At 35.1% G+C, this 12,985-nt stretch overlaps 2 protein-coding genes, 1 long non-coding RNA gene and 1 other non-coding gene across 5 annotated transcripts; 3 read left to right on the top strand and 1 right to left on the bottom strand.

The window, feature by feature from the left end:
* The first annotated feature begins 151 nt into the window (after nucleotides 1–151).
* LOC111803868 (serine/threonine protein phosphatase 2A 57 kDa regulatory subunit B' beta isoform) lies at nucleotides 152–5,178 on the top strand. The gene is made up of 3 exons (XM_023688466.2): nucleotides 152–383; nucleotides 554–1,869; nucleotides 4,536–5,178. Exons 2-3 carry the CDS (start codon nucleotides 691–693, stop codon nucleotides 4,845–4,847), a joined length of 1,491 nt encoding a protein of 496 aa, XP_023544234.2. The 5' UTR covers nucleotides 152–383; nucleotides 554–690; the 3' UTR covers nucleotides 4,848–5,178.
* A 686-nt stretch (nucleotides 5,179–5,864) lies between these two features.
* On the bottom strand, nucleotides 5,865–8,544 carry LOC111803869 (putative pectate lyase 12). The gene is made up of 4 exons (XM_023688467.2): nucleotides 8,411–8,544; nucleotides 7,181–7,644; nucleotides 6,829–7,079; nucleotides 5,865–6,615 (listed from the first exon to the last, which is right to left on the bottom strand). Exons 1-4 carry the CDS (start codon nucleotides 8,542–8,544, stop codon nucleotides 6,028–6,030), a joined length of 1,437 nt encoding a protein of 478 aa, XP_023544235.2. The 3' UTR covers nucleotides 5,865–6,027.
* Nucleotides 7,006–9,709, top strand: LOC111803873 (uncharacterized). Of its 2 annotated transcripts, none has more exons than XR_015422688.1 (3): nucleotides 7,006–7,153; nucleotides 7,252–7,653; nucleotides 8,434–9,709. It is a non-coding gene; the product is annotated as an uncharacterized LOC111803873 (long non-coding RNA). The 2 variants fall into 2 exon arrangements; XR_015422687.1 differs by having other exon boundaries at nucleotides 8,333–9,709.
* A 2,947-nt stretch (nucleotides 9,710–12,656) lies between these two features.
* TRNAH-GUG (transfer RNA histidin (anticodon GUG)) lies at nucleotides 12,657–12,728 on the top strand. The gene has a single exon. It is a non-coding gene; the product is annotated as a tRNA-His (tRNA).
* Nucleotides 12,729–12,985: the final 257 nt, after the last annotated feature.

The following is a 12,985-nucleotide window of genomic DNA, read 5'->3' as shown; positions in this document are numbered from 1 at the left end:
AATTAATTATTATTTAAAAAAAGGAATAATAATTCAAATTATTATTTGTTTTTTAGAGAAGGAAAGGGAAGAGAAGAAAAAACTGTCGAGTGTCTATAAAGGCTTTATATGCAATCATTTCTGTTAATTATCCTTTTTTTTATATATATATATAATTTATTTTTTCTGTTTTTAGCTTTTCATTCCTTTCTTTAATTATCTTCCACTTCCGCTGTTCGAAATCTCTCTCTTTCTGGCTCTCTGGGGCTCTGTTTCTCTGATCGGATTGATAGCCGGAATCATATCGCTCGATCATTCCGCCGGCATTTCGGCGATTCGACTCGGATGACTCATTACTTGGATCCATTGACGGCCAAGTTTCACAGAGATTGTATTCCGGCAGGGTAACGTTTTTTTTTTTTTTTTTTTTTTTCTTTTTGTTTCTTGTTTGATTCCGTTTTCCCGTGTCCCAATCCCTAATTCCAGATCCATGCTTGCTTCTATAGATTTTTTTTACAGTTAGAATTGATTAGTGGGAGAAGGATTTCATTCCTCTTGTTTAATTATGACCTAGGGCTATTAATCCGCGCATGTTGATCCATCATTTCTTGGAATCGATATCCTATAAAGCGGTGGTTCATGCTTCTCTTTTGATTCCCGTTCCTTGAACCTACCGAATTTTTGGATTAGGGTTTGTTGTTTTGAGGAGACATGTTTAAGAAAATTATGAAGGGAGGGCATCGTAAGCCCTCCAAGTCCGACGCTACTGATCCTTCACTTTATGGCTTTGGACCGTCGGGGAATCGCAATTCTGGGTCTGTTTCGACTACGAACGTGGTGGTGAATCATGCTTCTCGGCCTGGACCTGCTGCATCGGCCCCCAATTCAAACTGGGCTCTGGGGGTGATGATGTTGACGCCTCCTACCGGCACTATCGAACCTCTCCCGTTGTTCCGCGATGCACCGGCTTCAGAAAGACAGAATTTATTCATTAGAAAATTGCAGATATGTTGCTATCAGTTTGATTTTTCGGACACAATGAAGTCTGCCAGAGAGAAGGAAATTAAGCGGCAGACTCTTATGGAATTGGTTGATGTGATACAATCGGGGTCGGGCAAAATCACAGAAACTTGTCAAGAAGAAATGATTAGAATGATTTCAGTTAATATTTTTCGTGGCTTGCCTCCAGCTTCGTATGAAAATACGGGCCAGGAAAATGCTGATCCTGAAGAAGACGAACCTTATCTGGAACCGTCATGGCCTCATTTGCAGATTGTATATGAACTTTTACTGAGATATGTTGTGTCATCTGATACTGATACCAAAATTGCCAAGAGGTATATTGACCACTCATTCGTGTTGAAACTTTTGGATTTGTTTGACTCTGAGGATCCTCGTGAGCGGGAATATTTGAAGACAATCTTGCATCGTATATATGGAAAGTTCATGGTCCATCGGCCATTTATTCGGAAGGCTATCAATAACATTTTTTATCGGTTCATTTACGAGACAGAAAGACACAGTGGTGTTGGTGAGCTTTTGGAAATCCTTGGGAGTATCATCAATGGGTTTGCATTACCAATGAAAGAGGAGCATAAATTGTTTCTTGTTCGGGCTCTTATTCCTTTGCACAAGCCTAAATCAATTGCAATCTATCACCAACAGCTATCCTACTGCATAACACAGTTTGTTGAGAAAGATTTCAAGTTAGCGGATACTGTTATAAGGGGCTTGTTGAAATATTGGCCCTTGATCAACTGCCAGAAAGAAGTTCTTTTCTTGGGAGAGCTTGAAGAAGTACTAGAGGCCACACAATCAGCGGAGTTTCAGCGCTGCATGGTTCCGCTTTTTAGACAGATTGCACGTTGCCTGAATAGCTCTCATTTTCAGGTTTGAAGTTATTAAATATTTTCAATGTTCTGTTCATTAGCATGATTTGTATGTCCGATATTATAACATAATGCATTAAAATCTAGTCTCAACATAGAGATGCATAAGTAATTTGTCTTGCTGATAATCACAAATCTAATTAACTGTTTATCCACGCTCTTAATAGACCAATTTTAACTGTTTATAACTAGGAGGAACATTAGTTATTAAGTTGTTTTGTGTCTTGCAAGATTCGATGTTTGATTTTGCCTCTATAGTTTGATTTTCCCATATTTGAATTTCTTGTCGCATCCTTTTTGTCTATTTTCCTTCTAAATCATAAATATATATTCTCGTCTCTCATAGAGAGAGAGAGAGAGAGAGAGAGAGAGAGAGAGAGAGTTGAGGGGGGGAGCAATAGTTGTTATCCCCGAGGTTTGTTTTCCTTTTCTTGCTATCATTCTTTCGTTGTTAATCGTACTTTGAAATACCACTAGTTTGTTTATTGACTCTGGTGGGATGGATTGGATGGCAAAGAAGAGGACAAACATTTTCTTTAGTTTATAATGTGGTTGTTTCTCAGTTACTTTTTGATTTTTTTTTTTTTTGGATGTTCTGAGTTGGCCTTGCCCCTTTTTGGAACATAACAACCTATGTGCATCTATGTTCTTTTCTTCTGCTTCATAAAAAACCTGATGTTCTGCCCCAGGTCTGGATTTAATGAATTTGATTTGTGAATATTGTACCTTTGATCGCATACCAGTGTTCTTTTCTTCTGCTTCTTAAAAAAACTGCTTTATAACAGTTTCATAGTCAAATTACACGAATTCCTTTTTGTGATGAGTAAAATCCTTCTGGTTCTATAATTTTTCTTCCTAATTGAAAAATCTCTATTAATTTCAATTATTATTGAAACTTAGATATTACTACTTATTTAATTATCTGTGGATTTACTTTACATGTACGGGGATTCCTTTTCTCTCAATTTGATTTCCGCTTTGTAGGTTTGAATCACTAATTGATGTCATGGGGCTTGTTCAATTCTTATCCCCTGTTGGGAGGTGTTTTTAATGTGGGGACTCCAGATGTTGTCATCGTAGGGCCTAGTTAAGGTTTTATTATGACACAATAGTAATGGTTTGAGGAGTGATGACCAAAATTTAGATTGGTATATATTTTTTCGGCCATGTGATTGGGTACTAAGTATTTCATTGGAACATATGATAGCTGAAACTAAAAGGCCAAGGCTACAACAAAATCCGTCTTCAATAGCCTCAGTAGAAGAAGGAATGTAATTATTAAATCCTCTGCTGTGAGAGCACCAAGAATAAACAAAAAATATAATAACATTCCAAATTTGGCCCAACCCTCTGTCAACACCGTGGAAAGTTCATGCTCCTTTATTCCTCTTTTAACCGAGTTTCGTGATGAGTAGCCCTTTAAGCATAAGAATATTACTTTTCCTCTTGAAAGGGATGAGTTTAAACTATAAAGTGAAGATGTTATGAAACTGTAAAATTTCTCTAGTGCAAACTATCCCCCTCAACCAAAAATCTGGAAACGCTTGTGCCGGAGGCTAGTAGCAAAAGCGTGACAAGGGAATGGGTGGTCTATTTTTCCTCCCTTGTGCTCCACAGAATGCCTAAGCCGAGGACAGGTTCAAATTTAGGTATCTAAATTTTAACATGAGAAGGGAGGGACACCATGAAAAACCATTAGGATCCATTTAATTTGCGGCTTGCATAAAATTATAGGATGCATGTCAAAGATGTGTGTTTAGTTTGTATGGCAATGCATTCAAAGATGTACGTAAGTAATTTCTAAACAGTTAATTTAAGTACGCATTTATTTTAATATACTCTAATTAATTTAAATTAGCTGTGTAAAAACATTAATTAGAATATTCAATTTATTGGTCTAAAAAATTCAATTTATTATTTAAATGATTGATGATGGCATCACTATGATGGTAATGTAAATGTGCATTAATTAATTTATATCCATAAGAGAAATCTATTCTTCAACTTTAACGTCATTTTAGGTTTCTTCTTGTGGTTTTAAAATGTATCTTCTTAACGTGTAAAACAGGTGGCAGCCTGGGGGATATATCTCTGTTTTTTTCTGATGGGTGTTGCCTGTTAGTGTGCGGCTTCTAATGCTTAAGATTTGGACTTATAGACGGTGAAAAGTATAAGAATGTCTCGTTTTGTATAACGAGCCACTAGAAAAGTTTAAGAATGTGATGAATTGCCTTTTGTTTTATAGGGAATCTAGTTGAGATTGAGCTATCCCAAAATATAATCTGTTGTTGGAAGAGAGCTTTTGGTTTGATTAGTATGTGTGATTTGAAAGCATTTATCCATGAAAGTATTCTTAGGGCTTTCTTTGGTGAACGAAAACGTGTTTGCCTTTTGTTTTGCTGACAAAGGCTTGTGTGATTAGAGTTTTCACATTTCTGAAGTATGCATTTCTGAAGTATGCATGCATGAGCATTTGGAATGATAGACAATGTAGACCTGCCTGACAAGGATTTGAAAAGCTCAATTATTCTATATGTGCAGTTCAGTAATCCATCTTTTTATTAATGACAAACCAAATGCTTTTTGAAGTCTCCTCCGGTATGATGCTGTTGAGGGTTGTTGTTGTTCCCCCAGTTTTTATAAGGCCCCTGTGAATGTATGATGCAGGTGTCTGAAAGAGCTCTGTTTCTGTGGAACAATGAACATATTGTTGGTTTGATAGCCCAAAACCGGGCTGTGATATTGCCAATAATATTTCAAGCATTGGAGAAGAATATCCAAAGTCATTGGAACCAGGCGGTTCATGGGCTGACTGTCAATGTTCGAAAGATGTTCATAGAAATGGACGAGGAGTTGTTTGACGAATGTGAGAGGCAGTACATAGAGAAAGAGATGAAGGCAAAAGAGGTGGAAGAGCAGAGAGAGTTAGCTTGGAAAAGACTGGCAGATGTTGCACACAGAGTGGAGACTGCGTGGTAACAGTTTTAAACATAAATGACTGATATAGATGGTCCAGATTTGACCCTCTCAAAATTTTTTGGTATTCTTTTTCATTTTTTTCACTCCCAACTCTCTTTCTTTATCTTTTTTTTTTCTTTTCTTTTTCTTCTTGGAATCCAAACCCCTGGGAAGGTGAAGGTGAAGGTATCAGAAGAAAGAAACCAGCATCAGCATCCGCATCCAGCAGCAGTAAATGTAATTTAAAATGTACGGAATTTTTTAGTAGTTTTGCTGCAGATTTAAGAATGATTTGTGAAGTATTATTATGTGCTTTATAAATATATATATTTTTTGCCCTTCTCACTTAAAATCCTCATTTTTTTCTTTTTTAGCTTTCTTATGATGATGTTTCTGTTGCTTGAAAAATAATGCACAAGTATAAACCTCCTTTGCTGAGCACCATGTAGATGCTCTTATTTTCTATCTCTTTTTGAGATAAGGATGTTGGAAAAGGGAATGAAACATTTTTATAAGGGTGTAGAAACTTCTTCCAAGCAGACTCGTTTTAGAATTGTGAAGTTGACGAGGATATGTAATGAGCTAAAGTGGATAATATCTGGTAGCGGTAGACTTTGGTTGTTACAAATGGTATCAGAGTCAAACATCGTGCGGTGGTGTGTCAGTGAGGATGTTAAGACTCCAACGGGTTGGATTGTGAAGTGAATGAAGTATTACTTATAAAGATGTTGATACATGAATTGATATTGATACACAAGTTCAAATCCTTATATAGGTTGATATTCATCACAAGTTCAAATCCTTATATAGGTTGATATTGATACATGAATTGAGAATGTTTGGCTCTCAGTGGATTGTGAGGTGAATGAAGTATATTACTTATAAAGACGTGGAAACCTCTCCTTATATAGGTTGATATCGATATCCTTCTTTTATCCTAGAAAATGTGGAGCTTGTGAAATAGACGTGTTTAACTGTGAAAGTAACGGGTCCCGTACTACTATAAGTTTTTCTTTTTCAAGCTAATACCACTCTAGCTGATTTAACAAAAACAAATTAGATAAACTCAAGTCAGTTTTGGCATGAAATGGGTGACGAATGGATTTACATTTTAGGCCTTTGTGCCTTTTAAAAGAATGTAAAAACCACTCTCGCTGTCTGTTCTGTCGTAAGCTTTCATCCCCAAATGCTTTCAATGTCGTCATTGCACAAATGCGAGTGCCAATGCGCAAAAAGAACACAACAACACAGACAATACCATGACAAAATAAGGAGACCCAATCCGAGACAAGCTTTCCGACATGTCGTCAGTGTAATCCGGACCAGACCCAATGACAAAGCCTCCCCCTCCATTGGGGCCAGTGGTCCACATCCCCAGATTGTTATCCCTGCCGCCGACGCCAAGCGGGCCAGCGTGCCAAGTGAGCTGGTCGATCAGGGCGACTGATTTGGGCTCGACGCTGTAGGCCTTCTCGTACTTGACTTCGAGGCCTTGGCCAGAGGTAACGAAGAAGGCGCCGTTAACGAGGATGTCGCCGTCGGAGCGCCAGTTCCAACCCCGCCACTCGGACTCGGATGTTTCGACCCGCTTGGTCACCTCCTTGGCGTTGCGGTCGTATGGGGCGGTGTAGCGGTTGCCTTGGCTGTTGATGGTGGGGCTCCCACTGCCGCCGATTGCGTACATTTCCCATTGGGTGAAGTCGTTGTTGACGACGTGAATGTACCCTCGCCGGCATCGCGGCATCCTTTGAACTAGCTTCTCGCCGAAGTGGTTGAACGCTATTGTTACCTTTATAAAAAGCAAAAACCTTATTTTATTAAAAAAAAGAAAAAAATTATAAAAGAATAAGGGTAATATTGTAATTTCAAAAACGATTAAAATTTAATAGATTTAACTAAATTTGAAATACGACATTAAATTAGTAAAAAACGAGGATTAACTTTTAATTAAACTAATTTCAGTAATTTACGGAGAGAAACAAGTAGGGGATGGGGAACTTACCTGCATTCCGGAATCCGGCAAGTAGCTATCGCTGTGACCCAAAAGCATAACCTCATCGTGATGTGAGAAATAATTGTTTGAAATTGTGATTCCGGTGGAGCCCATCACCGCATCAATCAGCCCATCTTTGCAATGCGAGAGTGAGCAATGGTCAATCCATATGTCCTTCGATCCGAAGATGGATATCCCGTCGCCGTCCGATTTCGTGCGGTATCCGTAATGCGTCGGACTCGATCGGACCATGGTGTTACCTGCAGAGCCAGAGCCAGAGCCAGAGCCAAGCTTCAGATCGATGCATTTCGTCCAACATTTGGTGTACAGGAAGGTAAATTAGGTTTTTCGATTTCGTTACCTGATGGATAACAATGGTGGATGTGGATGTTGTGGATGATGACGTTGCTTATGTACTGCAATGTAATGCAGCCACCGCCGACGATGTGGACATTGGCGCCGCGGCCGTCTAGGGTTTTGTAGCTGTTGAAGATGAGTTCCTGTTTGAGTTTGATGAGCATGTTGGCCGGGAAGACGATCCAGAGAGGTTGAGGCTGTATCACGGCGTATCGTAACGTTCCGGGCTTTGGATTGACTGCATCGTCGTCGGAATCGTCTGTGACGATGTAGAACTCGCCGTTCTTGCCGCCGAGTGCGTACTGGCCGAATCCAATGGCGCAATCGGCGAGGCGCTGGCGGTTGTTTGGCCAGTTTGGATCGCATTTCCAGCAGTCGTCGATGGGGTTCCCGGTGTAGCAAGAAGAAGATTCGTCTTTCTCTAAGCTTTGGAGCAATTGCCTTCTCGTTACGGAAGCATTCACTTTCCTGCAACAGGTAACAATTTCCTTCCATAATTTAGGATTTTCAAGGAACTTAGCATTAAACCTAGACAGTATAATCTAAATGTCAGCTCCATAAATGGTTGAATCTGCCAAGATATACCTTCAAATTCGACAAAACTTGGGGATTTTCAGTACTTTTCACCAAAAACAGAAACAAAAACAGAGTAGCCAATAACTGTAGCGAAGGAGACGGATTATGCAGCATTTTTCTTTTAAAAATGCCGAAATCTAACAAAGAACAGTGCCTGAAGATTAAGATATGAAACGAAATGGAAAACTTTGGATTTGAATGGCATTTTCTTTTTCTTATAATTACTAAATCTGTAAAAGTAGGTTAAGATTTCAAAAATGATTCAATTTGTGAAGAAATCCAACAATGCACCTAAAAGTTTATACAATGGGTCAGAAAGATAATAGTTACTGAGCAGAACAAGATTGGAAGAGTAAGATTTAAGCATAAGTTTTATATGTTAATGCCTAATAATTTGGTCAAGAAAACTCAAAACTGAAAAACAGAGCAACCAAGAACATAGAAACAATAAGACCGGGCTTTAAACTTGATTTTGTACTTCTAATACATGAAATCCTACAAAAAAAGAAGCATAAAAATCTTGAAACTGGCCATTAAAGTAGAGAAAATGGACAATGTAGCTAAAAGTTCCAAAATGCAGACAGTTAGAGTGAGAGCCAAGCCAAGAACATAGTGATTCTAAAACAATATTTGTGGAAAGAATGGAAAATTGATGGACCTGTGAACTTCTTGAGCAACCAGTTCAGGGCTCGGATGCTGGCCAGGGAGAGTGAGGTTGAGAGCGGCGGCACCTAGCGGCCAGCAGGAGGGTAGCAGCAAAGCTAGCAGCACAATGCAGGTTGTGGTCAACATTTTGGAGCAAAAATGGTAAACTCTCTCACGCTCTCTCTCAGTCTCCCACCCCACTCACTCACTCTCTCTGCAGGCTTAGATATTGCCCTAAAGTTGTATTTGTTTGTTGTCTGAGTGGAGAACTGTGTTTTATTTGTTTTTCTTCATTTTCTTCCTTCCATGTTACCCTCAAAAGCATTCTCAATTCTCCTCCTGTCTAGTATAATCATTGTCATAGACTTTTGGGATTCAGTTAGAGAGAGAAAGAGAGAGAGAGAGGGGGAGAGAGAGAATCTTTGGTTCTCGAGGAGTAAAGTTGTATCCAATTTACTTTTGAACCAAACCTTTGGGTTTGGGGTTTTGAGTTTTTGATTATGTTGTCTTCTTTAGAATATTTCTTTATCGCCTTCATCTTAAGGTTTTATAATGCGTTAGGGAGAGGTTTACATACCTCTTGTAAACCCTCTTTGAAGGCCTAAATTCTCCTTTTTCAATCGAAGTAAGATTTTTTTATTGATGTTGTCTTCGTTAAAATATTTCTTTATCGCCTTCATCTCAAGGTTTTATAATGTTAGGGAGAGGTTTACCTACCCTCTTGTAAACCTTCTTTAAAGGCCTAAATTCTCCTTTTTCAATCGAAGTGTGATTTTACCGTTTTAATCTGTCGAGCATACACCTTTCTTATCCCTAATTCAAAATTTCAGACCGTTTTTGTTTCAAAACAGAGTTGCAGCTAGTAATCCAGGGGGGAGTGGTGGTGAGGTGGCAGAAGATGATTGGGCCGTATAAATAATTGTAAGTATATGGGTTTGGAACTGGATAATGCTGCAACGTAAAGAAGTTAATGTGGAGAGAAAAGTGGTTCCTTTTTGACTATGGGACTGACTCTTTGAAGATTCCCCTCTTCCTCTTCTCTCCTCTCCTCTGTTTCTTTTTCCCTTTCTTTCTCTTTTTTGTTTTTCTTTTTAATCTCAATTTCTGAGGTGGTAAAAGGATATTCTCCACTCTTTACTTTAATATTTACTCATGTTTTCTCCTTTTATGTATATACAAAAGGGTTAAAGTGGAGATTCGAACCCGTAGCCTATTATTTTTTATATCAACTAACAATCGGTTGAAGTATTGGGAAGTGGACGTTTTTGTATTAGGTAAAGGTTAGGAATAAACATTTATATTATGGGCTTTCTTTGTTAATCTTTATCATTCTCCGTTTTTAGATTTCGAAAATTTAACTCGTATTTCCACGTGGTTTTTAAAATCGTTATCTACTCTCGAAAACAAATTTTAAAATGTAATTCAAAAACTGTTTTTCGTTTTGAAATTTGATTAATAATTCATTATCAAACTAAATATTAATAATTAAGTGTTAAAAATAAACAATAAAAGTAAACATAATTAGTGTTAGAAATTTGTCATTACAATTTACGAAGTAGGTAATTTTAGATAACCTGATAAAATAGTAAAATAATTTAATTAAAAATGTTATTTTACTCTATATGTATAGTGTAGATTCGAATGTTTTTTTTTTTTTTTTTTTTTTTTTATTTGTTGTCAATGATAATACTATTATTTATCATTTAAAATTAAAATAGTGAAGATAATTGCCTTTTGTGTGTGTGTGTGTGTGTGTGTGTGTGTGGGTATTTATTTATTTATATATATTTCCTTCATTAATGGTAATAAATTCAAATTGTTGGGTTATTGGGTGGCAAAAAAGTGATTTCACCGTTTCCGGCGTATTACAAGGCACGAGCGCCCCAAATGGAACACGCGCGCCAATCCACGGTAGATTCTTCTCTTCTTTTTAACGACATCGGGCCCCACAAAGGGAGTTTAGGGTTTATTTTTCTTTTACCTTCTTTAAGATTTAAATTTTGTTCCTAATATATATATCTTAATAAATATTTTTCAATATTACTTATAAAAATTATCTTAAATAAAATGCTCATGTATTTTCTAAAAATGGTGTAATTGCTTTAAAACTAATCCAAACTAAAATTTTCACAGCATCCAAATTTAACAAATTTTGTTTCTTACCAAACACACCTTTTAACCTTTTCCGAGTTAAAAGATTTGACCCTTTTCACCGCAATTCAATGGTAAAATAGAGCGAACTTTATTTCTTTCCAAATGCACACTCTTCACTAAATTATTGACTTTTTTTCTTACCAAAATTCGAACTAATTTTATTTCTTTATGATCGCTTTATACTCCCTATTGGTACCATTATGAATTTGTATGCGACTTTTTTTTCCATTCGCTTTTAGTCGTGGAAAAATGAAGTATCCAAATGGCTTATACAAGCTAATGTGTCCATAGAGTAAAGAAAAATACACTTTTTTTTTTCCTCTTTCCTTTTCTTCTCTTTAATTTTTTCACGTTAAAGTGTTTATAAAAGAACCCAAAGTCGAGATTCCTTCCCTCCATTATCTCATCTACTAAATATTCCATTGTCAAAGATTTATGAGATTGATGTTTACAAATACGTCTTGAAGTTGTAGAGAATTGGACGGTTTGAGATGATTTTTTTCTTTCTATAAAAAATTATAGAAGATCATTCAAGGTAGAATTGTTTTAAATTAAGAAGGTTTAACTTTAGAATTTTTATCATTGAGCCATAAGAAAAGAACGTGCACTTTATTTTTTTCATTCTCTATTTTAGAACCACTTCGTTTATACGTGATCTATGGAACATCACAAATTATATGGAACATCACAAATTAAATGACAGTTATTACTACGTATGTTTTGGTTCTCCAACTTGAAAGGCCATATTCCATTTTAGCCTCTAAAGATGTATTTAATCTCTCTTTTAATAGGTATTTAAATTTACAAAATAAAAATTTTAAAAATAGTCTTTACAGTTAGTTTAAAGTTTTTATTTTTATTTTATTTTTTTTATCGAGTTTGATAAAATAATAATAATTATTATCATTCATCAAGAGGTTTGATAAGTATATAAAAATGAAAATAATAGTTTAATCTAAAAATTTATCATCCTTTGATAGCCTATAATTTTTTTTTATATATTTATTTATTTATTGCCAACATTATCCAAAATTAAAATATAATTGTATCTCTGATGGTCTTATTTATTTAAATTTAATAAAAAGAAAAATAGTATTTTTATTTTCTTGATATGATTGATGGTTTTGAGTCTTCCTTGATAAGAGAGATGGAAAGATACTAAAAAGAGAGCCCTAATTTCTTGGCTTTACTCTATTATTCAACCTTTAATCTCCTTATTATTATTAATTAAAGTTATGCGTGTAATTGGGGTTACCAAACTACTTCTAAATAAATAAATAAATAAATAAATAAATAAATAAAAGGAACCTCCGCATGTTCTTCGAGGCCCATACCTTTTGTGTCTCTTTCATAATTAATCAATTTTATATTATTAAATTATATCTTTTTATATTGAGATTATTATTTATCTTTTGAGCCCATTATCATTTGGGCCTTCATCAATCAATTTTCGTTTTCAGCCCAATCCACAATTGAGCCCACTATTTCACTTCAACATAATTTTGTACATTAAAATTTTGAAATAAATATAATAATTAAAATGTAAATATATAATGAAGTAATGGGTATTATATTATTATTATAATGTCTATTTTTTAATATTTTAGAAATAAATTAAATCTTGAAATTTAGAATCGCAACCAACCAACCATTAACCTAATATTTAGTACTTATATTTAAAATTGGATCATTTTTAATCTATATATTTTCAGCAAATATTAAATTTAGCATTTCAAAGTTTTGTTTTTAATCCAAATTGGTTAAGTAATAATATTTTGCATGTCAACGTTTTATTTAATATTTGCATTATAGAAGCTGAAGGGTATTTAATGCATTCACACTCTCTAATATAAAAATATTTATTGTTTTTTTTTTTTTTTTTTGTGCCAATCATTTGAAATATATTCCACCAATCTGTTTGGTCCGAAATAAAAATTAAATGAACCTATCCCAATAATTTAATAGTTAAAAGCATCTTTACATTTTAAAATTTACCGAGCAGTAGTTTTCACAAATATAAAATTATTTTTTAAAGAAAATTCTCATTATAATGCTTCACAACGTTTTGTTAATTTAAATGGTTTAAATTATTCTACAATAACAAGGTGGCTGTAGTTTAGTGGTGAGAATTCCACGTTGTGGCCGTGGAGACCTGGGCTCGAATCCCAGCAGCCACATTCATTTTTAATTCTAAAAAAAAATTAATTTTACTTTTTTTTTTTAAATTAGATATTTTCTTTAAAATAACATTTATTAGCTAAATTATATAAAATTAGGTGGAATTAGGCGATATCATTTAATCTCAGTTTTTAATTATGTTGAATATTAAGATAGTAGATTTATTTCCAAATTTTGATATTATTTAAAATTAAATTTCTGCACCCATTCTTTTATCGATTTTGGAACAATTGTCAATATTTTTTAGATAATTTAA

This window comes from Cucurbita pepo, chromosome 10, assembly GCF_057944985.1.
Source record: "Cucurbita pepo subsp. pepo isolate OVF chromosome 10, ASM5794498v1, whole genome shotgun sequence".
In the NCBI taxonomy this organism is placed as follows: Eukaryota; Viridiplantae; Streptophyta; class Magnoliopsida; order Cucurbitales; family Cucurbitaceae; genus Cucurbita; species Cucurbita pepo.
This window is presented reverse-complemented; position numbering and strand designations above follow the sequence as displayed.

Coding starts and splice junctions, on each gene's coding strand:
- LOC111803868 (XM_023688466.2), top strand. CDS start 691: ATGTTTAAGAAAATTATGAAGGGAGGGCATCGTAAGCCCTCCAAGTCC. Junction 1,870..4,535: donor TGAATAGCTCTCATTTTCAG/GTTTGAAGTTAT, acceptor TGTATGATGCAG/GTGTCTGAAAGAGCTCTGTT.
- LOC111803869 (XM_023688467.2), bottom strand. CDS start 8,544: ATGTTGACCACAACCTGCATTGTGCTGCTAGCTTTGCTGCTACCCTCC. Junction 7,645..8,410: donor GTTGCTCAAGAAGTTCACAG/GTCCATCAATTT, acceptor TACCTGTTGCAG/GAAAGTGAATGCTTCCGTAA. Junction 7,080..7,180: donor CCACCATTGTTATCCATCAG/GTAACGAAATCG, acceptor CTGGCTCTGCAG/GTAACACCATGGTCCGATCG.